The following is a 25,063-nucleotide window of genomic DNA, read 5'->3' as shown; positions in this document are numbered from 1 at the left end:
TAAAGATACTTACTTACCCATAATTAAACAAAACAATGCAGTGGGGAGAAAGTCTTATTCCTCCATGAACCTGCTGGAGGACTCATTCCTCCCCACCTCCTTATTCTGCTGATCATTGTTAAGGTATGAGCACCCTGCCCAGTGTCTCGTGGGCTTGAGCCTTGCTCCCCTCTGTTCATTTCCTCTCTTTGCCCTTAGAAAGTAGGGGGCACTGTAGCAGAATATGGGCTTTGAAGGGAAAGGACGGAGAGAAAACCCTGCCCTTCTGCTATTTCTCATTCCCCCTGCCTCCTGCCAACACCTGGCCCAGACTCTCTGCTCATGTACTATCTCTAACGATAGGAGCTGATGTGTCACCAGAAGAATTAGAGAAAGGCTGCCCATTGCTGATTACTTTGCACCTAAGCTGGCTCTCTCTGAACCCAGAAACCACACTACCAGGAGTCTGCCTCTGGGCCACAGACACCAACCTCAGGGAAAAGGGTCTGAGAGTACCATCCATTAACATAATTAAGAGAGCCAAGCCCAGATGGAGAGAGATGTGTCCTTGGCATCCCATGTTGAAAATGGGCCTACTTCCCCCACGCAATCAGTCTGACATTCAGTAGTCAGCTGCTATCCTGCCTCTAGTATTAGACAGCAAGGAGATCGAGGTGAAATAGACTTTTGAGTGCTCATCTGGGTCCTTAATCATAAAGTTCATCAGCATTTCTTTCAGAACCATGTATAACATACAACTTACAAAGGAACTCCTTGAACCCAAACCATTTGTGAATTGAAGATGATCCAATTTACCAAACTTAAGAAGAGGACATTGTGACATTAGCATTAATATAAGACCATCTGTCAGACCAACAGATGGAATGGGGGCATTTTTCATCTACCATTTCTCTCTACACTTCAGAACCACTTGCTGTGATATTTCCCTTGGATGAAGGCAAAACCTGCCAAGGAAATCCTGTGTGAGACTGGCTATGTGTGTGCACTGGGAACCTTCTGCATCATTCCTGGTTAATCTCCTGTGGTACAGACTGAGCCAGGAATACGTGCCTGCAGGAAGGAGAAGGCACACCACAGAGAAGCTCTAAAAGTGCACATCAGCTGGCTGCATCCACAGCTGATCAGCAAACATTTCTACGCTATGATGCAAGAGAATTAGGCACAAATCCTGTTCCCAGTGCTGAGAGGTCTACCTTTTTTTGGCAGTAGGGTTTAGACCAAGACGTGCCAAGGTTATTTGGAAGGTGTGATGAGCAATACTTTGATTGATGGCCATTCCCAGAGGCATAAAATAAAGCTAATTTTTGTTTCTACCTAGGCTGAGCTTTACTGTTGTTGATGTGATTAAAAATAAGTGACTAAGAAGAATCAAAAGAGAAAGCTCAAAATACCCAAGAAGTAGTGCTTTGGAAGATAAATGGAAACATCTGGAACACTGATCTTGGCTCTTCTAGATTTCAGGCCAATTCAACAAATGCCCTTCTTAGGCTTTGTAGTGAAAACTCCTGTACTTGGAGATACAAAACCCACCTGGTCAGAGCTAAAGGCTTCTGCAGCATGTCTTTAACACCCACTTTTATCCATTGTCCAAAAAATATATAAAAATACACATATATTTCAGACAAGTATATAGTACTTTTGATAATCACTGCTATGGTTTATGCTTTGCAGAGGTGGTGACAGTGAGGAGAAAAAGGGCTAATGGTTAATAACATAATTTGTTTATAGAAAAACAATAAATCTAAAATGTTTAATGAGAAAGTATAGAAAAATAAAAATAAGATATAAACATCCACAATCTTATTATACTAAATTAATATGTCTTTTCTTTCCAACTCCTTTTTTATGTTCACAAGTTGACAAAATATCATATAAAAATAAAAATGCTATAATTCAGTATATAACTATTTTTGTAAATTCTCTTCCCTCAATGTAGTAGAAACATCTTTCAGCTGTATTACACACTCTTTGACATCATGACGGTATCATAGTACCCCATTTAAAAGATGTGCATTTTATATACTAATCCCTTATTTCTTCACACTCAGTTTTTCTGTCTTTTCCCAACATCTTGCTCTCATAAAGAAAACAGATGTGAGCATTCCTGAGCATAACTTTTATGCATATTAATTATCCTCTTATAAAACAGATTCCTAAGAGTGGCATCACTATATCAAGGCATATACCTAGTTTTAATATATTTCAATATATATTTAATATAATATCTATGTTGGTATAATTACCAAATTGCTTTATAGGAAGGCTCACATACTTCTACATATACTAGCAGCATATATGGATTCCAGTTCCTCAAACTTTCTACTATTTTTTTTAGTCTTGGCCAGTTTGATTGTTAAGAGAAAAAAAGGTACTTTTGTTTTTATTGCATTTGTTTAATTACAAATGAGAAAAGGTAAGAGAGAGCTCATGAAAAATAAAAAGTAACCTCCCCTTCACTGTGAACATAGGATAAACCTAAGCCTTCTCCACATGCATTCACACTGACGGGTCATTTGCATTAATCATACAGATCTGTCTATTCACACCCTTTGTCAGATTTTAAATTTGTTCTAAAAAGTTATTTATAGAAGACATTACTCTGTACATGAATGAAATAAGAATTTAGTGTATGATAAAGGTAACATTTAAAATTCCCAGGGAAATGTTGTGGTATTAGTTTCTTATTGCTGCTGTAACAAATTACCAGAAAATTGGTGTCTTAAAACAATACAAATGTATTATCTTACAGTTTGGGAGTGAACTCTTGGTTTTATGGAGGTAAAATCAAGGTGTCAGGAGGGCTGCCTCCTTCTGAAGTCTCTGAGTGGAAAATGCATCCATTTCTGTTTTTCAGCTTCTTAGAGCTCCCCATATCCCTTGGCTTGAGGGCCTGTGTCATCTTCAACAAGCTGCACCCCTGTCTCTCCTTCCTTCATCACACCTCCTCTGACTGACTCCTCTTGTGTCCCTCTAAGGACCAATGAGATTATAAGAGGCCCATCTGGATAATCCAGGATAATCTCCCCATTTTAAGATCTTTAATTTAATCACATCTGCAAAGTCCCTTTTGCCACATAAGATAACCTGTCATGGGCTCCAGGAATTGAACAGTGTCATGATATGAACATATTTGGGGCTATTTTTACAGCCTATCACAGTTACATTGTTGAGTAAATAGTGTTGAGAAAGTTGACTAGCCATTTGCAGAAAACATTAGATAGCTGACTTATACATTATATGAAAATAGATGGATTAAAGTAGGAGTTGGCAATCTTTTTCTGTAAAGAGCCAGATAGTCAATAGTTTGGGTTGGCAGATAAAACATGAAACAGCAACATGAAAACAGCCCCAAACAAATGAGCATGGCTGTGTTTCCATAAAATTTTATTTACAAAAATAGGCAATGGGTCAAATTTGGCCCATAGGCCATAGTTTCCAGGCCCTGGATTAAAGACATTAATGTAAAAAAAATAATAAAGAAAGAATAAAAATAGCAGGAAACAAATAAGTTTTCATACAGTCTTTTTATAGGAAAGAGTTTTCTAAATGTGAAATCAAAGGTAGAAACCATAAAGGATAATATCTGTAGATTTACCATCAAAGGGAATCATAAAATGCCCTAAAAATACTGAAGGCAAATAACAAACTGGGAAAGAAACAGGTTCTTTGTGGCCCTATCAAGAATGTTACAGAGGGAGCCAGAAGGAGTAAAGCTCCACTTGGGATCACAAAATAGCCTGAAAACATTAAAACTGAGAAGACTATTCCAAAAACCTAGAAGGAGAATCCTGTGTCTGTCTTCCTGCCATAGGTAAACATCAGCTACGCATGTGCAGAATAAAAACAAGCCTACATTCATCTCAAGTGTATGAAGAGGATGGAATGAGTATTTGTTACCTCCCCTTCTGGGCCTCAGTTTCACCATCTATAGGATGAAGGTAATAATCCCAGTCTTTCCCACTTCATGGAGTTGTCAGAGTTAAATGAGAGGAAAGAATGGGAAGCAGCCTTGAAAATTAGAAAGCGCCAAGATCTGGGTAAAATCCAATTTTTACAAATACTGAACATGGTGCCCTATTAATAGCATTGCTTTGATGATACATACGTACGAATTCTCTTCAAAGAAAAAAATCACCAGCTCCTGCTTATGTAGCATTCCATTTACTTAGTAAATGTGAATTTCTTTTGGTACTCAAAAATATAAAAAATATAAAATTTAGGCTATATTAACTATTTAATAACTAAAAGAAGATTATTAAGAAAGGAGTATCATGGTGGGCTTGTGGGGGAAAGGGTTGGAAAACAGGAGGTGTAAGCAGGGACCTAAACCAGAGAGGGCATTATAACTGTGTGAGAAATTTTGGACTTTACCCTCGCAACAGTGGGAAGCCATTGAAGAGTTTTGAGCAGTGGCATGATATGAACAGATCTATGTGTTTAAATGAGCACGTTGCCTCCAGGGTAAAGAATGAATTGAAAAGGGACAAAAATGGCAACTAGAAGATAAACCAGAAAGCTTAAATAACAGTCCAGGCACAAGTTGATGGTATCATGAACTAAGGAAATGGAGGCAGAGAGAAATGGGTGCATGAGTGACCCAAGAATTAAAGTCAAGACTTAGTGATGGACACAACATGAGGGATGAAAGAGAAAAGACTATTAAGAATGACAACCAGGTTTCTGGATGACAGATTCCTGGAAAACAATAAACACCATCTCAGCCTTCTTTGGAATAATAATGAGGAAGCTCATCAAATCAAAATTGCAGACATATAATAATAAAAATGACAATAACTAACATTTACTGAGCATTTGCTGGTGCCTGTCCTGTGCTACATGCTTAGCATGTTTTATTTCATTTAAACCACGTAACAGAACCATGAGAAATGTTTTGGAATCATCTCCAGTTAATAGATACGGAAACTGAAACACCAAGGAATTGACTTGTTCAAGGTCCACCAGCTAATTAGTGGTAGAGATGGTATATGGACCCAAGCAGTCTAGTTCCAGAGCTCACGCCCTTGACCCTCATGTAGAGGATAAGTGCTCTATGACTACGCAAGGTCAAGATCATCTGGAAAAGATGCAGAATTTCAGCAAAAATCCTCATGAGAAAGTAAACTACCAAAATATTGAAAGGAAGAGATGGATCTTGGAGCTAATTATTTCCCCTTGGGAAACTTTGTGTCAAGACAAGAGAGTTAATATCTTCCTAGACAACGAGTCAGCTCATAATCATACCTTTATTATGGTAAAGAGTCAGCTATAGAAAAGGGGATCCACTTTCCTGACTGTGACATTCAATTGTATGTGTCAACTTCACTGGGCTACAGGGACCCAGTTAATTGGCAAACACTATTCTGGATGAGATTACTATTTGAATCCAAAGCAGAGTGCCTTCCCTAATGTGGGTGAGCCTCATCCAATCCACGAAAGACCCAAATAGTACAAAAAGGCAGAATAAGAGGGAACTCCTGAGACACTGGTCTTTCCCAGCCTTCAGACTTGGACCAAAGTATTGGCTCTTCTGGGTTTCTAGCCTGCTGGTTCTTAGACTGCAGTTTATACCACTGGACATTGGTTCTATTTTCTCATTTTATTTTTATGGTGTGATATTACAGATAAGAGATGATAGATAGATGATAGATAGATAGATAGATAGATAGATAGATAGATAGATAGATAGATAGATAGATAGATAATATTGATTCTGTTTCTCTGGAGAACCTAATACAGTGACTTATTCATTCATGAATAACTTTATCAAAAGAAAATACAGAAAAAAATTTGAAACTATAAGGACTGAGACAGGAAATGTAAGGCTTTAGTTACTATTTTCACTACTTTATTCTATCAACAACTAGGATTTTAGAAGGAAGTAGTTCACTGTTTAAAAAAAAACCATTGTTCTAATTTGAGATATACCTTCCCAATTGACCTTTAGTGTGGTCTAAATATTCTACTGTAGTACAAATATTTATAACATGCCAATGACTCTGCTTTAAACAGGAAATAGTAATTTTCTTATTAGCTAAAAGATATCCAGTTTCTTTTCCCTGTCCCCTCCCTCAACCCACAAAGAGGAAACGTGTTGGTCATCTCTAGGATATTCTTGGCACAGTCCCAGGGAATGGAAAATTCACAAGGCCAAAGAAAAGAAGGTCTCTAGCTTTGTTTTCCCTCCCCACATAAAGAGAGAGGAAAGGGTCCAAGAGGCAGCCCCCTGGAATCTGCCCCTTAATCTAGAAAGACCTGAAGCAGGTGGGCTAGACCAGCTTCCCCGATCACTGGGGCAAAGTGGCTCTCTCCCTTCTTGGACTGACTGCCTGTGCTGGACTTACCTTTTGTCAAATGGCCAAGCCCCCAGTGTCTTCTGTGGCCTTAGGGGTAAGGAAGGAAATCAAGCTTACTGTCCATCCCCTTCATAGCTTAGTGAAGAAGAATTAGTCACATGATACATCCTTGCTTACTAGAGGTTCTCTTTTTAGTTTGGGCTGAATTCTAATAGTCAATATTGATGCTTTTGCTGGTTATCCTGAATGTACATATTTACACAAAAGAGTGTTCAGTACAGATCAAGATTCACATGGCACTTGGTCTCCAAACTAAAAACTATATTAAAGTCAGTCTAGAAAATATCACAATGTTATTACATATTTTTTTCTAAATCTTCTATTAATTATGTTTCTATCAATTAGGGCCTTAGTTTTGTTTATTGAAGTGATTATTTGTTTTTTTACCCTTAGCCAAACTAAACAAGTTTGAAATATATTAGTGTAGCATTTTCAGTACAATCTTATTAATTTGCAATTCCAAATTGGTAAAAGTAATAAAGTGTTAGGCTGCCCAGTATTTTAAAAGTACCCAAGTTATTGTTTTTATCTGCCCATTCTCCTACTCTCATTAGATAACACATCTCTAATTTTAAGAAACCATCCTCCCTCAATATCAGGCCATGCAGTCCTGGGTGTTGATTCACACCCTTGCTTCACCCTGGCCAATAGAAGCACCACTTCCCTGGTCATAGCAGCAGTTTCAGTGATAAGCTTATGGTCCAAACAGGACCAAAGTTAATCCTATGGCTTTTGCTCAAGTTTTTCGTTCAGTTATCCACACAACATATATTTCTTAAAAGCCTACTATGAGTCCATGCACTTTTGTAGGCAATGAGGATTTGTAAATGAAATAACAGGAAAATCCCTGTCCTTGTGATGTATACTGTCTACAGGGGAAGACAGTAAAATAAGTACAATAAATATGATGAATATCTGTATATATTATACATATATGTATATATTCCCCTTATATATAAAGGTAAAAAATAGGGGGCAGGATGTGAAATGTTGATGGGGAGGAATGTTGGAATTTGTGCAGGGGTCAAACAGCCATTGGAAGTTCACCATTTTATCTGGAGGCACAGGGACCCATTTCTGCCTCTGGGAGGGGAGAGCTTGACTGAAAATGAAAACAACCCAGGAGAAAGCAGGACCCAGAGATGAGGAGACGCAAAGCCCTAATGACTTCATTGGAGCACCTGAGCTCAGCTGTGCATCAAGATTTTTTCAGTTATATGAGGCAATAAACACCTTTATTTTTTGTTTAAATTGGGTTTTCTGTTACTTGTAATCAAAAAAGACCTGACTAATGCCAACTTTCAGGTCTATATAGTAACTTAACGGATCTTACAATGTGTTTCTAAGTGGGGTTCCTGCTGTACTTGGATTCTTGAACAGCTAGAACTCATTTCTAATTAGCAGTATACATTTACATGTAAACACCTAAAATCTTGAAGACCTTAAAAACAGCATGTTCACTTTAACGTGCTCAAATGAGTTCCTCAAAGTGTGGTTTATACTCTTAATTTAAGGAACCCTTTCTGACAGATTGTCCCAAGGTCACTCTTGTTCAAATCAAGTAATTGCAAGGTCTAAGTTATCTCAGTTAAGAATCAATGAGATTTTACCAGACAGTTTTCTACCATTGTACATACAATGGCTGCAGTTTGGATTTTTCTGAAGCATTATCAGACAAAACAGAAAATTTCCACCTTACTTTTTGTAAGTGGTGTTAGATATATTTTGAGAGGCATATAGTTAAGGCCTCAGCTGCTCTGAGGGAAAAACCAGTCATCCAGTCACTGGCCATCCACCATTCTAGGGGTTCCCTACACTAGAACCATGTTCCCTAGTTAAACCGACTCAGTAATCACGATCTGCCACAACATACCAACTGACCCGAACCCCAAAGCTGTACTGAAGTATGTTTGAATTTAAAATTACAGAAAACAATGAATAGGTTTTACATTTCCCTCCTCCTTCTTCCTCCATTTCTCCCCTCAATTTGATCTTAGTTCCTTCCCATCCCTAAATCAAAAAGTATGACACAGCAAAACACACACAAACCAATAATAAAACAGAAAAACATTAACAGTTGCTCTCCCTCTGAATCCAACATTCTTTGGAGCACCCTTTCACATTTGTAACAAATCGTTGAGCAGAACTTCTGCTCCCCCCAAATGAACCAAGATGGCCCAAGGAAGGGACAAAAAGATGATAAGCACCCACAGAGTCAGTGAGCCATGAGCAGTTAGGGAGCAGACATTTCCTTGGGGCTTATTAAAAGAGAGATAATCTAAGTCTGTCATCTGAGCCATCCCTGGACAGACCCCACCCCAGGCTATATGAACAACAAAGGGAGATTCAAAGGAACTGTCTGAGCTGGGGTGAGTCATCGGCCTGAGTGAACCGGCCATGGTCTTTTCCTCTCCTTCCCATAGAGGGAGTTCTGAGGGTACTTCTCTCCTCTGAAGAAAAAGGGCCTCAAAAGTCCCAATCACAGAGTTGCAAGAAGGGGAGACTGGCATCTTTCTCCAGGGTTAGATGTCTGCCTATGCAGCATACTTGCTAGACTGCCCCTGCCTACCTGAGCAGGGGAAGGGAAAGAGACAGCCGAGCAGAGAAAGCAGTGCTAAGCAGAACGTCTCTAGTGTGGAGAGATTTGTAAGTTTCTTCTGCAACGAATGGATTCTGGGGAAGGTAGCTTGTCTTGAGCCAAATTTCTAGTACTCCAACCACAGTGGGCCGCACGGTGGGAGCGAAGGGGGTTGCAAATCCAGGCGGGACTTCTACACTGGAAATCGGTGGGAGGGTCTCCTACAGGCTCCAACAATCTCACGCACAGGCATCTTCAGAAAGAGAGTCAACAGTCAGCCAGTAATATCTAGAGAGGCAGCAACTCCCAGAGGATACAGCTGCCCAGCTCAGCAAAAGGCTTGTTAGCCTTCTTGCCTCCCCTCCCCTGGCGTGCCCAAGCACTGCAGGACACCAAAGGAGAAGGATGGGCTGAAGAATGAAGGAGCAGGCCGTGCCCCCGCCACTCCAAGCGCCTCAGGCTGGAGCCTCAGTGGGCTGGAAGGAGAGGGCTAAGTAGGAGACTACAGCTTTAAAGTTGGTGAATTGGAACTTTTTAATATCAAAAGTCAGCTGGAAAGCTATGGTGCCCAAGGTATTGCTAAAGGGCAGGGAAAGAAATCCAGCCACATACAGACTGAGCAAGTAACTGGAGAAAAATGAAATCTGAGTCAGATTTCTATCTAGAAGGTTTGAGTCCCTCAAATACCCCTAAAAAGACGCCTCTTCCATGTGTGTAGCCCCATAGATAATTGACACATCACACCACCTCAAGGTTCCCATGAAATCCCAGGTATTATTTTATAGTGAAAAGTGCTAGGGGGAGACAAAGAACCTCTTCAATACTGAAGAAATCCAACATTTCTGGAAAGGAGGAAGAAAAGGCACAACATACACAGGAAATTAAATTCCATAAGACCTTGCAATATAGCTTTTAAAGTTTGGGTAACACTGGGAGGGGTATCCAACCAGAGCAATAGTTTTCAACTGTATTTTTTTAACCCCTTCTGCTATTTGATAGGACCTTTCTAGGTTCTAATCTCTGTGCTAGTAATTTAATGGGCATTTTTGTTGGCCTGATTTCATACACCTATTTTATTCAGCTTACATGGAACCTAAATGACAAGTGGTGTCAACCTTATACGATGAGTTTATATAATAGTAAATACCGCACTCTATTTGAAAGATTCTGTCTATGGGTTTCAGACACCTTGAGATCTCAGAGACTGAGCTCAAAGTCAAAAGCTTGAGATTTTAGTTTAACTAGCTTAGAAGATACCTATGGTTTTCTGCCCATCAGCACTCCTTCAGGGGACTGGCTACCATCCTTTCTTTTAGTGAACAGTTCCCCAAAACATACTCATGCAAACACACAAACATACACATGCACACCACACTGCCTCCCTGGTCAAAGCAGAGTTGAATATTCTCACATGGCCTTGTCTCCCTGGCCTTCCCAGTTGGTAAAGTGACTTGAGCTTGGACAATCACAGTGCTCTATCCCCCAGGGCACCAAGTGTGGTCTTAAACCTGGTAGACAAATCAAGCTGGTGCTGAGGTTTTCTGTGGCTATTTCTGGAATAAATGATAGAACATAGAGTTCCTTTTTTGGGTGGTGAACAACCAAATCCATGTGAAACCAAGAAATGCAGGGGCCCTATGGAAACAGCCAGCGGAAGACCCGGAGGGAAGAACATGAGCGTGAGTCCTGAGGGCATCGATCCACGGGGCAGTCATGCCCGAGGCCCACTGCCCTCCTGCTCACCCTGCAGTTTGATCAGAGCTCATAAATCCTTTGTGCGGTTAAGTGTGTTTGCACTGGGTTTCCATCCCTTAAAACCAAATGATTTGAGTAGTAAAGCTAGAGATAAAAATGCTATCCCACAGCTATGGTTTATATTCCAGCCCAAAGCAATGAGGAACAGGAGGAAAGGGGAGATCAGTGGTCTAGAACGAACAGGCAAGGAGCCAGGGCAAGAGAAGATGTCATGGCTGCAGCAGAGACAGGACTGGAAGTGACTGGTCAGGTCATTTGGTCTGGTTAGACTGAAGAACAGAGATCAGAAGATATATTGGTGGATAGAGAGAAACTGGTATAAGATAAAAACAGGCCCTGAAAAATTTCACCCTACATCAACGACCAGACAAGAGGAAGCGTCACTGAGCTCAATCAATCTTGGGGAAATAAGGAATCATACAAAGAGAGGCCCTGAACCCTCCAAGGATCTACATACCGCTATAAGGGATGAGCAAGTAGAGCTGTTTTTCCTCACTATTTTAGCGATGGAACTCTTTCTTCTAATGAAGCATTGCTTTGAATGCAAATATACAATAGAGATGATGAATTGATTATTGAGAAATTTAACCCTTTATTGCTTGACCCCCAGACACTTCCTTTTTCGTGGAACCCTTGGAGCTCCTCTGGGAAATATCTGAATTTTGTGGAGCACATTGTGAAAAACACTGACCAGGAACATGCTCCTACACACATGTCCATTCCATGCACAAGGTATTGCAGTTCAGGACAGCCTGATACCCTTTAGCAACTGTAGTCGCAGTGCCCGTAACACAGTACTTACAAAACTCATGGAATTTAAACACAGATGCTTGATACTTTAAGGAGGAAAATAAACCATATCTAAACTAGTTTGTTTGGGCTACATTTTTCTTATTTATTTCTACCAAATTCTTACGTTCATAACAATTGAGCCAGTGTTTTCCCCAATCATGCCTCCACATGCTAGCTTTTCTCAGAAATTTCTATTTATATTTAATGCCTGTATCTTGTAATTTCTTGAAAAGGACAAAGGCAGAAGTCCATTCGAGGCCATAAGACTGCTTTTTCTCCTAAGAAACTGTCAGCTAAGTTTCTCAGGGAGGAACTGGAAATGAAGTGAGAGACATTGATAAATTTCCTCACTGAACAATCAATAAAGCCCCACATCCTGTGCAGACTCCCACTGTGGAAGCAAGGGCCGTAATTACATTGTCAAAAATTCAAGTTGCCCAGGCTGACAGCGACCCCCTTGAAGAGTGACAAGTGATTGGCACTCGGGGTGGGGTGGTGACCCCCAATTGGCAGGCAGAGGGGAAAGCAAAAGGCAAGAATGAGGTTTCCTTATTGACTACAAGCACCCAAACCACAGACTCCCACTTGGGAGGAATCCTGCAGCCCTTCAGATATATTAACAGAGCGGAGGGAGCAGGTGACAGAATTTACCAAGTGTCTAGACTCCACCAGAGATTCAGAACTACCTTGAGCCAGTCAATCCCAAAACAGAGAAAGAGAAAGATGGTGCTGGGTGTGTGTTCACGCAAGTGTGTGGGGGTAGGGGGAGGGCGTGGGGGAGGGGGGTGACTGTGTGCTTCTAAAAGAAAAACATGAAATGTGCTTTCAACTCCATCTTTCCTCATGACAGCTGAACAGCAATGCCTGTTGGTTTTAGTGATATTAATCTACGATAAAAATCAACTGGAGCAGAAGGGTTACAAGGGGTGGCAATGAAAAATGAGATGGGCGGGAGAAGGAGGGAAAACTCTATTACTGACAGGCAGACCCATTTGTGTGATTCTCTATGACCTGAGCTGAAGCTAAATTAGTATCCGTCAGTCCTCTTACTGTTGGATGTTAAGAAAAATATGCCTGCAAAAGGCTCCATTCTCTGGGCGGTGCTCTGCTTCTGGCTGGCTTGAAGCTCATGCAAAGGGCTTCCAAGAAGCCTTTATTGTAACCACGCCCAGGAATGGTGCTTATCCACTGCTGGGAAGCAGCCTCACCACGAGAGATTAAAATCAGAAAGTATTTGCTGCGCGGTGGGAACAGAACAGAAGATGCCTGGGAATGTCACTGCCTCATGATCTCCAAAGCTAAAACCTCTCTCTTGCTCTGATGGAAAGAGGTAGACAAGAAAATTAATAAGGAGGAAAATCTCTAGGCAGAGCTGGCCCGGTGCCAGGTTTTGAAATGCGAGGCCCTCTCCCCTTCCCACCTGAAAGAAAATATGAGATAATTGGCAGTGAGTACAGAGCGCTTTGGGGAAGAAAAAGGAGAAATCATCCAAATAGCCATAACTGACACTGCTTGAGTATTACTGTGAGCCAGAGACACTGGAGCAGCTCACCAGCAGTAAGTCTGTGAAGAGGGGGCTGTGTTTTCCTGGCTTTATGGAGACGAATTTGCCCAAGATCATGGGTGATAAGTAAGTAGCAAAACTGGACTGACGTCTGATTCCTGAACTATTAACCACTAAAAACAGCATTTCTCCAAGTGTCATCGGTGGGCCGCCTAAATCAGGCCACCTCAGGGTCCCACCACAGGCCCACCTTGAGTCAGACCCTGGAAGTGAGGCCCGGAAACCTGGACTTCAATGATTTCCTCGAGAAGAGTGTTCTGGGCACTAATGTTGGTGAATCTTCTTCCTACCTCATCCTAGGAAGCTGAGTGAAAGCTGGGTTTGTTAGGGACTTGGCGTGCAAAGCAGTGAATCAAGTTGATTGCTATTTTGCATACTTGACAGCAAAAGGAAATTAGTTTTTCCCTAAAGCCCCAGTGTCACAAGACCCACCTCTGGCCCTGGGAAAAGGCCAGTGAAAGTAAGTAACAATTTTGACTATGATTTGGTGCCTTACCTGTGGGAAAATCTGTCTGCGACCTCAGGCGTGAGGGAGAGTGGGGAAAGGGGGATACTGATGAGCCACAGGCTGGACAGGATTCTGGCAGGGGCTACAGACAGGAATCCCTCTCACCCAATGGCTAAGCTCTTCTCTACATTATATTTATGTCGAGTGGATAAGATGCAGCAGCCTCACGTCAGAGGGGAAAACAGCTTGACTTTGCTCTGTTCACTGTGAAAGCTCTTGGTTCACGAGAGATCCTGGTCAATCCTGTATCGGCAGGGCTGCGGGGTAATGAGTAAAACAACTGTTGATGACGACCTCACCCTGGGAATACAGGCAAGGAGAGGAGGGAGGGAGAAGGGGAAAGACAAGGAAGGCAGGGGAGGCTGGGAGGGGAGGAAGTAGAGGGGAGAAGATGGAAATGAGGGGTGCAGAGAGGAGGTCCCTTTCCTCTCGATGTCCAGTAACATCACAGGGCTAAAGTAGCAACATTTTTCTAACTTTCAGAATTCTCAAAACATATTGGAAGGCTCTACTTGGCTTTAATTGCTCCATATTGGTTGTAGCAATGGCACCAGGAATTTTCTTAATTTGACATCTGTTTAAACAAAAAGCTTAGGAGTACAAGATGCATTTAAAGTGCAGGCACATAAAGGTATACTTATGCTGATCCTTTATAACAGATTAAGAAAATGAGGAGTTGGAATGAAAGAAGCAGAGTGAAATAGAGTTTTCACTCTTGTTCATTGGAACTTCCATTTCTAGAAAGAGTTGTGCCATCTGTATCATATAGGACAGTGGCTCTCAGATCAGAGGATCCCCAGTAAGCTTCAGGGCCCCTCAGATAGTCTATACGTTGGCAGAAACACTGATCCGTGCCCTCTTCTTCTCCAGCTGTGTTTTTTCAGAGGTAAACAGAAGAACATTGGGCTGGTGACCTAACTGGCAGTTGGACTCGTGCAAACATTTGAAGACCAGGACTGACATCTGAATAGATGGAAAACCCTCATAGATCCTAGGCTACAAGATCAATGTAACTGCTTGCTGATGAAGAAAGGAAAAAGAGTCCTTCTTAGAAGTAGGACATAAGATCAAAATTGTGGGTATTTTGAATTTCTGTCCAGATAGTTAAGGGTCTTTTAAAACTTTCCCAAATGTATCCCGTGTGTAGCACTCTGGCTGGTCCAAAGCCAACATTTAATACATGCTTAATGAAAAGATCTCACTTCCTCTCAGAGTAGGAAAAAGAGGGAGGAGAGTGCCTTTTAGTAAACAACGATCACGGCCCACAGTGTGCAGTGATGTCCCTTTGTCTGCAGCTTAAGGTTCCCACCACCCACCATGGTCCTGAAGCAGATGATCCCCCTTCCTACAAGTCATCGCAAGGTCAACGGTAGCTTAACACTAGGTCGCAATGCCTGTGTCATTCTCCTCACTTCATCGCATCACACAGGCGTTTTATCATCTCACACCATCACAGGAAGAAGCATGACTACAGTACGATAAGGTATTTTGGGAGACAGTGACTACAGCGCTAATAAAATTGTTCTATTTTATTTTTAGTTACCATGACTGATCTCTTACTATGCTTAACTTATAAATTAAACTTTATCATAGGTAATGTATATGTAGTAAAAAAAATAATATATAGGGTTCAGTACTACCTGTGTTTTAGATACCCACTGGGGGTCTTGGAATGTATCCCTCATGGATCGGGGTTGGTGGGGGGCTACGGTATCATAAAGCCTTGATGGAGCAAAATGGCAGACCCCTCTAGTCATAGCTACATGTCCATGACTAGAAAAATTATTCTGATAGGTAGTAGGGTTTTATTTTGTTGTGCCCATATAGACATGCCAATGTATATGACATCATGTTTTCAGAGATGGGCCACTATTGGGACCCACGTTTTGACCTGCCTTTGGCTCATACTATGTAACCGAAATTATGTAAGTATCCACGGAAAGATACTTAAAACTCATCATTTCAAACTTAACATTTTTCCAGTTGCTACTAAGGGTTATCCTGGCACACTTAGCAATTTCCTGAATCTCAAGGAAAATAAAAATTTCCATCTTGCAAAGTGGGAACAGGTAGATCAGAAGGCAAATCAAATTGGAGCAGAAACACTGTAGCCTAATTCCTGTTCATCCCCAGAAACCCAGAAACACCCAACCCATCTGTAACACTGTACTGAGTAGAACTCCACCCAAACCCCACTCACAGGAGGGGAAGATGGCCGCCGACACCGCACTGTAAAGTCGCCTCTACCTGGTTCGTGCTGCCATCACTGTACAGAGCCATCAGTCTATGCTGAGTAACTCTGTCGGTCAGTTTTCACTAGGCTGTGCTGCAGTTACAAACACAATTCTCAGCGACTCATGGCAGCAAATGTGTATTCCTCCCTCACGAACAGAAGAGCTGTTGGTGGACCGCAGGGCAGCTTCCTGTTGCCACCATCAGGTCCCCAGGCTGAAGGAGCTCCCGCCGTCAGGGGCTGGCTATTCCCAAGCAGGGGACAAGTGGCCCACGTATTATAACAGCTCTTAAAACTACTTAGCCATGCAGTACCTCATTTCCACTCACATCCCTTTGAGCAAAGCAAGTCCACGGGCTAAGCCCACTCTCAGTGGGGCAGGGGAGTGTGGCCCACCCGCAGAGAGGCACTGAAGGTCCCCTGACGCTGGGTGGAGGTGTATATAACCCTCTTACGAGAAGGAGAGCAAATAATTGGGACCCATAATGTACTCTGCCACAGAAATTGTAACGATTCATATGTCTTATTGAAGGACAGAGTGCCTCTGCTCTGATTGACTTGATTGCCTCCCTAACCAACCATCGTTAGTTGATAACAACCTAAAACGATAACAAAAAGCTATCATTTTCCCCATAGCCCTCACAGTGGCTAGACACAGCTCTCCCTCGTCTCTTCTGGCCTGTTGCCTCACTCACCATGCAGGGAGAGAGTTCCATTCCTCACCGCCAGGAACTTGACACCATATGGAAAGAAGGGGGTGGAGTGGGAACTCCCATAAAGCTTGATCTCTGCTCTGCCTTGGAAGGGCTTGTCCTCGGATCCAATTCGGAGTTCTCCACCATCAGAAACAAGGATGGAGTGCACCCTGAGTTCAATGGGCCCCAGATCCATGAAAATCAGCTTGCCTCCTAAGGGGAAAGACAGGATGGTCAGTGCCTGGGGGATAAGGTTCACCTCCTTTTGACAGTATTAATATCTGATCAAATCCTCTTCCTTTATAAACTTCGGCTGGAATTTTCTCTTGCCTTCTTTTCTAGAAGCACAATAGACGGAATCAGACACCCAGGACTAGAAGCACCATATTATTAAACCAGCTTAGGTTAGCTATCACAATTCACTGCAGCTTTAGTATGTTACTTTTAATGACAGTAACCTAAATGATCAGTAATTTAGGACTGGTTAAATAAGGGCTAAGAAGGTTGCTATTTTTACCAGTTAGGAGTAGATAGAAGCAGCATATAAAATTCAGTTGTAAAAAAACTAGGAAGTGAATGAACAGGAAATAGGAATAGAAGAAACTGTGCCAAAATTATAAGAATTATGGTAAAAGGAAGTGTAGTAATTAGGGCCACCCGTCGTGACATTTGAAGCATTTTAGCTGACCGATACCCACTGTGCTTTTCTTTTGATAATAGACCCGAATTGCCTTAAGGAATTGCTCTGCTTCCATGAACAGAGTTGAGAAGGACTGTCCTACAATAGCCTTAACCTTGTTCCAGGCTGGAAATGGAAATCTGGAGAAAAGGGACAGAAGACTGGGAATGTTTCCATCTCAGGAATTCCAGGGGTGGTGTCTTAACAAACCTGAGAAGAGTTCCTAATTCTGGGATGCCCGCCCCCTCACCTGCCAAGCCCCTTGAAATGCCCTGATTGCTATCACTTCTATACCTGATGTTTCCAGAATTCCCAGCAATTCTGTTACCTACCCGATACATTTTCAATAAACATATTTTTTAAAAGAAAGTTTGTTCTGTTGTAACCAAATGACCATAACTGTTACAGATACTCTTTTGCTCTGACATCCTGATTGTCACATCAGACTATTGTTTTGTAATACAATTATTTTATATTGTAAGAATAAATACTTAAGCTATTAAAACATAATTTCCTATTTATAGTACTTTCCATGCAGAATTTTTCCAATTATGACAAAACAATTGAAGCATCCCATATAAATAAACACTGTAACCTGACAGAGCTATTAAATCATCTCCCTCCTGGAACTGGTTTGCAGAGCCCTGGACTAAACTCTGACCCAACAAAGTGGTCAGAGTAGTGACTTGACACTGGAAACACCAGGGGTCTTTTCCAAACCGTACCATCGCTTCCCATCTCACTGGGAATAAAAACCAAAGTTCTTACACTGGGCTCCAAAAGGCCCCTCATGGTTTGCCTCCCCATATACCAATATTCCTTTAGCGTCATCGTCTAAAACTCATCCTGTCCTCAAACAGGCCTCAGGGCCTGTGCATATATCCATCCTTTACCTGCAATGTTCTTCTGTCATGTATCCATATGACTCACTCTCTCTTATTGCCATTCAAATGTTGACTTCTCACTGAGGCTTCCCTCTCTATGTGTATGTATCTATTCTACGTAAAATAGCCAACCACAACCTGTGACTCAAACACAGTTTTCTTCACAGCACTTCACATCAGACATATATTTACAAGTTTATTGCCTGTCCTCCCCTCACTTAAATGGCACTTAACCTGTTTTGTTCACTTCTATATTCCCAGTGTCCAGAACATTGACTGATAGGGAGTTGGCACTTCATATAGAATTGTTGAGCAAATGATAAATGGTTGTATCTTTTAGAGAATCTGATTTAAGTAACTGTTTCCTTATGGGCAAATACACACATACTCTCACTCTTGCTTTCTCAAAAAAGATCTTGTTGCTACATTTAATCTGTGAGTCCAAACATTGTCTCAAGGAGCTAATGGGAGGCAAAGGATGTGGATAAGGCATGGTATGACAAAGGGCTCAAAAGGCCGATTCTGCCGTACTAAGTGAGGTCCTGGTGAGAGGCTGTGAAATGCAAAGATTTCATGTGCTAAATTTAGTCCTAAATCCACTGTGTCAGATTACTAGATTGGACTGTTGTCTTCCAGAAATCACAACTGGAAGTACTTAAACATGTACTGGAGGAATGGGAGGGAGGGAGGGAGGAAGAAGGCTAAGATGCCTTTAGTCATTTTTGTTTACCTCCATCTTGGTGCAGAGATAATGATCAATAAATATTTGACCCAAGAGTCATATGTGGAGGCCACTTCTTCCCTGACCTTCTGTTCTAACATTTCTCTCCAGCTTTCCTCAGTCCTTTTCATCTAGCCTTCGAGTCTTCCATCCTAAAACACAAGCCACACACCATCAGTAAGTCACAGGATGTTTACTTGGACTTGACCCCTTAAAGCACCCTTTCCTTTCAGCCACAATTTAGAACAACACACCCCATATGGGTATCCAGTTCTCCAACTGTAAAATGTGCATGAGAAAAGTTTTTCCCTCAAAGAATTATGTTGAGATGCTGCTTATAGATCCCTGGTCTCGGGCTGACCTGTGTTAGATACCTAATGCAGTGGTGTCAGCTGCTGTCATCACCCTCATCCTGTTGCTTCCCCCACTGCTGCTACTACTGCTCTATCCCCACAGCTGCCCCATCTTTTTAGCACAATCAGACCACCTCCTTCCAACATCTCACCAATTGGTAGTCCTGACTTTTGAAATATGCCATATAGAACATACTCTAAGGTAAAGTCTCCAAGAAGCAAGAAACTATCCTTTGGTGATGTCTAGGCAGGATGCTAGAGTGGTTACACTGCTTACCAAACTTCTAAAGGACCCCCTTGCAATTCTGACTTTAATTTTCCCTTCCATTGTCATTACAGTGACAAGAGTCATCAGTTCAGATGCAATAATAATAATGAATCCCACTGTGGGCAAAGGGAAGAAGTGTCACCTGTGGTAGAGGCCACAATTGGTATGTTTACTAAAGCCTTTTCACTCGCAGCCACATGTCATTAATGCCCCCAATTAATTATCTTCAGCAGGTGGACTATAGATTGGCATGGCAGGACTCTGCATTATAAATAGTTAGGAAATCTGAATTGGCCTTGATGAGCAAATGGTGGAGACAGGGAACAGAACTGAGGACTCTGAGTAAATCCCACAAAATTGCTGGAACTCAGGTTATTCGGTTTCCAAATCTGCTCTACTCAGTGCCTGAGGACGATCTGTTTCCTCATCGGTGATGTGCAGAGCAGCATCATGCATTCACTGACGCTCCTGCCAACCCTAGAGCACTGGACATCTACACCTTCAAGAAGGTCCTCAGATATGCATTTAACATCGGTGGGGACCTGGAGCTCGCGTGTTCCTAATACGGCCTAATGCTCCAGCACGCTTTGAATTTCACTTGAGGAAAAGTATTACACGCACAGTCAGGAATCCAAACAAGACGATGGGAAAGCATTAGATCCTGCCAGAAAAGCTCATATTGTATTCACTTCTGCAAACCCTCCCAGACAGATTTTTCATTAATTAGGATTATCACAGTTCATTTAAGGAAAACACATATTAACCTAAGTAAGCTTGCCTATGGCTTGTTTATATATGGTTTACTTGAATTTTGTTAGTGTAGAGATAACCTCGCCTCACTCCAAAAAGGGTTTGAGGCAGATTACAAGGATCAGCAGGTAAATTTATAAACGTGAGTTTTGTCTCTTGTACCATCAAGCAAAATATTAAATACACTGAAAAAAATTGGTAGAAAATTTAAAACCTCATGTATGGATGACAACTAATAAAGATGCTCATGAAGGGAGAATAGCTCAGCCCAAAGAAAATGAATGACTTGTGTGCAGCAAGAGTCCGGTAGATCTAAAAATGGGAATAATTAATTAACGTGGTAACTGTCATTCTCAGCGAAGGAGCCTTCCCTCCTCACTTAAGCAGTGGCAAATATCAGGAAATCCAGGGAAATGAAGAAGAGAGTTTGATGAGGAATTCAGCTATTTTTGATCGAAATCACTATGAGTGACAACCAAAGTGAAAATTTCTTGGTGGGAAAGAATGTAAAGTTTATATGTAATCTTAGCTTGGTCAAAGCTCCAAGAGCTTCATCCTCACAATTTAGTAGCTGAAAACAAATATATCGTGGGCTGCTTTAAAGGATAGTTACTTGAGTATGGGAGGGCAGCGGGAGGACTTTATTTCTCCACTTTATAGAGCTTGACCACATTTCTGAAAGCTGAAATAAAGAACAGGGCTGAAATCAGCCTTTGGCTGTGACCCTTAAATTGCTTGTTATGACTGTTCATGAAAGCTGAGTATGTCCCACAAGCGACCTTGGGTAATTTTATAAAAATCAATCAACCATCATTATTGTTACTTCCCCTCTAAAATAAATAAACGAACACAACTTTTTACATGTAATCACTTCTTCCCATTAAACATCTCTTTTATTTCTTTTAAAGGGAAGCAAAAGAGACTTTTAGCAGCTAGCTTATGTTTGCAAAGTCCATCAAAACCTACTTTTAGCTAACCTTGCAATTAGACATCCTCTGTAATAACATCAGAATGATTTGTCCTGTGTGTGTGAAGAAAAACAAACACACAGCTTTAGCTATCTTCCCCCTTAACAGAAAAAAATTTAGGGCAGAAAAATTTGAACATACCATAAGACTTTTCGAAAGACCTGACTGTACCTTCTATCTTCAATTCTTTCCCTCCACCCTCTTGTACTCTTCCTAGTTGGGCTTTTGCCTGACAGGTCCATCAAAATTGGTGCTCTCAGGGTCACAGATGGCATCCGCGTTGCTGAACCCAAGGCTCAGTGCTGTCAGCTCTCCCCTTTCCCGAATGGCCAGCAGCATTTGATACACTTGGTCATCTCTTCTTTCTTGAAACTTCCTCCCTCACTTGCCAGCACTGTGCGCTTCTGGTTTTCCTCCTGACCTCCCAGGCCTTCCCTCTCAGCCTCCTCTGTCTGGTGCCTTGAACATGGGTCAGGGAATTAGATGAATTAGGGGAAAAACTGGAAGCTTGTAGCAACATGAGCTCTAGGAAGAGCTTTAAGAGCTGTGAAGGTGGTAGATGAAGATGGCAAGCCCTTACTGTCATTTTCAGGAGGCTCAGGGGACAAAGAGTACAGAGCAAGGATGTGCTTGGTTAGGGCATGAATTCCCAGTGATAAAATGAACCCAGGGAGAATGACTCCAGTTTTAAACAGAAGGAAAGCCAGACATGAACGGAGGCAAGATCCAGGGAGGGAATCTAAGAACCCCAATCAATTAGATCAGTGTATATCTCAAACTAGAAAATTCATTTGCTCTAAGTTTGAACTACCTGAAATTTTAGATGTAAATTATCCAATTTACTTATCTATATTGATTGACCTCCAGCCATCTTTTTGTGTCAACCCTGAGTGATCCTTAAAAGGTTTAGAAGCCTGTATCTGATTACCTTTCTGATGGTTGAAGAGCCAAATGGATAGGGAAGCCTGCATGGAATTCTCTCTCCCTGCAGAATCATAAACGACCATCCATTCAGGATGGGTGGACGCTCCTCTGCCTGAGGGAGGGCTGTCTGGGTGACGGGGCACAGTCAGGGTACACTGCCTCACCCTAGGGCACTAGCGAACTGTGGAGGTGGGCATCCGGAGGAGGGGAAGGAGGGCAGAAGAGTATCATTTAGGGGAGGCAGCCACAGCCTGAAGCCTGCGTTGTGTTGGGGATGCACACAGCTTCCTTTGTTGGCAAGATCCGGATTAGACTTGTGCCTGATCCACTGGAGCAGAGCCTGGAAGCCTTCGAGGTGGGCTTGTCCCCGGCCAGAAAGGCGGAAAATCAATTTGGCTGGCAAACGAGAGCCCCCAAGAGCTCAGTGCACGCTCCATAATCCTATCCACCAGCAGCTCAGGAAATAGATGCCTGAGCCCTCACGTATTCGTGGGGGATGTGAGGCATAAATCAGCCTTTAAGGACTGGGGGCAGAGGGAATGGACTCTCTGGCTGGCTACTAATTAATCAAGCACAGAACACCTAAGCCTGGCAACCTGGGAATGAGCCACACACAGACAGGCACAGGCTGCTGATGCTACTTTTCCTGATTTTTTTTCATTTCAATTAAAATAGATATCAGATGAAAATTTCCCCTTTAGCTGATGCTGCTTATGCATCCCCCTGTTCTTCCTTTAATTAAAAAACATGCTTATTGCAATACTTGCCAGAATCACTTTAACGGTATTTTAATTGTAATGGCTCTGCCTGATTAAAAAAAGAAAATATGAACTAGAAAGTGTTTGCAAAAATGTTCTCAGGATGCAGGAAAAGCATCGCACACCTCCCTGAAACGGATGCCACATACTAATTCCTTAATTAGCCCGGTACTACAGTCAAATGGGCAATGTAAAGGAGAAAAAAAAACATATAAATAAAATCACTGACTCAAAGCCACAAACAATAACAGTTGGGAGAAATCTTTTCATCAGCTATTTCCCTGGCAGGTTAGAGAACTGCATCTAACTAAAAATGCCATATTCGGGCTAGGCCTATTCAGGGTGGCTAGCCAAGTTTTCCTGTGCTTTACAAAGGGTCACATAGTCCTTGGAAACAGGGTAGCTGGGCCAGGATAACTGGCTTCCACTCCTGACAATTCTATATGGTTCCCTTTAATGTTTTAGGCTAGTAGTTCTCAAATTTGAGCATGCATGCAAATCGTCTGGAGGTCTTAAAACAGATGGGTGGGCCTTACCCCCCAGGTAGGTTTCCTGTGGAGCTCCAAAGTTTGCATTTCTAGCAAGTTCCCAGGTGATGCTAATGCTCCTAACTGAGGACCACACTTGGAGAACCATGGCTTAAGGAAGATGAGCCTATTGCTTTAGGTGTTCCCAGTCTTGTGCCATTTGCTATCTTCTAAAACAGGGTGAAAAGTACCAGGCTGGAACCGCAGACTCACTCACTTCATCATTCAACCACCATTTGCTGTTATTTTCTAGCCTTTCCTCTAGGTGCTAAAATAAAAATGTATGAAATCCATCCTCCACTTCCACAAGGTCAGGGTGAAGTTTAATTGCTCCAGGTGAATAGAAATACCCTGGTTTTAGGGAATTGGCAAACTTGACTGATAACTGAGAAAGAAAATAAAGATTGTGACTCAGGCTTTTACTTTTTCTATAAAACATAAAACTCTTTAAATTAGCCTTATACATGAATTAACTCTATACTGATTACAAAGTGTAAACATATTTGTGGAAGAGAAACTATATAGAAATATTGAAAGGAACTCAAACTCTGAGATATAAATAATGCCTTTGTCACTACAGCTCCTGTTACCAATTACTACTTAACTAAACCTTGATTTCCTCTCTACCTGCAGAATATCATTACTTCCTTTTACCAACAAAGCTTCTGGCATTTAAGTCCTCAAGGCCCTCAGCTGTTTCATGGATTTCCAAAAAGTCACTTAAGACTTCAGAAGGATAGCTATCTATAAGGAGAAACAGAAAAGACTAACACACATACACACACGCACACACACACACACACACACACAAAAACCAATCTTTTCCTCAAAGTCTGTGCCATGTAGGTAGAAATCTGCCTAGCTACCAAGTCACTCATTCTCCTTCCTTCTCTTTATCAAATTCAATTCAAATGGACCCAATCACATTTTTGACTAGCCCTGCAATCTGATACATTTCTCTGAGTAATCTGCTTATTAGAAAGATTCCAAATACAATTCTCTTCATACGGTAAACATAATTTGGCACTAGCACAATAATTTTAGAAATGATAAATTATTTCCTCCTAGTAATTATTTATTTAAAAAATGAAAATACTTTCTACCTTTACCTCACCCCCAGGAATATTACAGTACATAAAAAAGTAAGTAATAAAATGCTTAGTATTCAATATATATATTAATCTGCACAAGACTCTCAGATACAGAAGCATTCCAGATTAGCTCCACTCCCAGTCTGGATAAGCAGGACGTGGGAACCATTAATCAACAAATGAGGTAGAGAGGTAAGGAGAGACCACATCCTGAAGGATCCTGTAAAACCATATTAAGGAGTTTAGACTTGATCTTTAAGGCTAATGGAAAGCCAATGAAGGGTTTTAAGTAGGAAGTTTGAGACATTTATCTTTTGTTACTGAAAATATTATATCTTTTGGCTAGGAAGAGACTGGTCCCTTTTGATAGCATTTTTCATGTTACAATATCCAAGTTGTCAAGACATAAAACTGTAAATTGTTTAATATCTATCTATCTGTCTGTCTGCCCATCTATTGAAAGCATGTCCTTTCTCACAGCAATGGCTTATCTTTCATTTAAGGCTAATCAAGTGTGTCTGGGACTGTTCTCTGGAGGTAAATAATGTAAGCCATTGTCTGACTGGGAAAAATAAAGAGTTTCAGAGCCAAGTGTCCCCCACATTAAAGAGCCTTTGTCTCTGGTCTCCTGATACACAAATAGTAAATGAAATTGGTCCCTG

At 41.6% G+C, this 25,063-nt stretch overlaps 1 protein-coding gene across 1 annotated transcript in view; it reads right to left on the bottom strand.

Annotated features, from left to right (window-relative positions):
• Window positions 1-25,063, bottom strand: part of PKHD1 (PKHD1 ciliary IPT domain containing fibrocystin/polyductin) — a 453,696-nt gene that overhangs the window by 298,798 nt on the left and 129,835 nt on the right. The window contains exon 37 of the mRNA XM_036916397.2: window positions 16,479-16,691. Coding sequence (XP_036772292.2) covers window positions 16,479-16,691 — 213 coding nt within the window. The remainder of the gene's footprint in view (window positions 1-16,478; window positions 16,692-25,063) is intronic.

This window comes from Manis pentadactyla, chromosome 16, assembly GCF_030020395.1.
Source record: "Manis pentadactyla isolate mManPen7 chromosome 16, mManPen7.hap1, whole genome shotgun sequence".
NCBI classification, from domain to species: domain Eukaryota; kingdom Metazoa; phylum Chordata; class Mammalia; order Pholidota; family Manidae; genus Manis; species Manis pentadactyla.
Note: the sequence above shows the minus strand (reverse complement) of the source record. Positions and strands in the feature narration are given on the sequence as shown.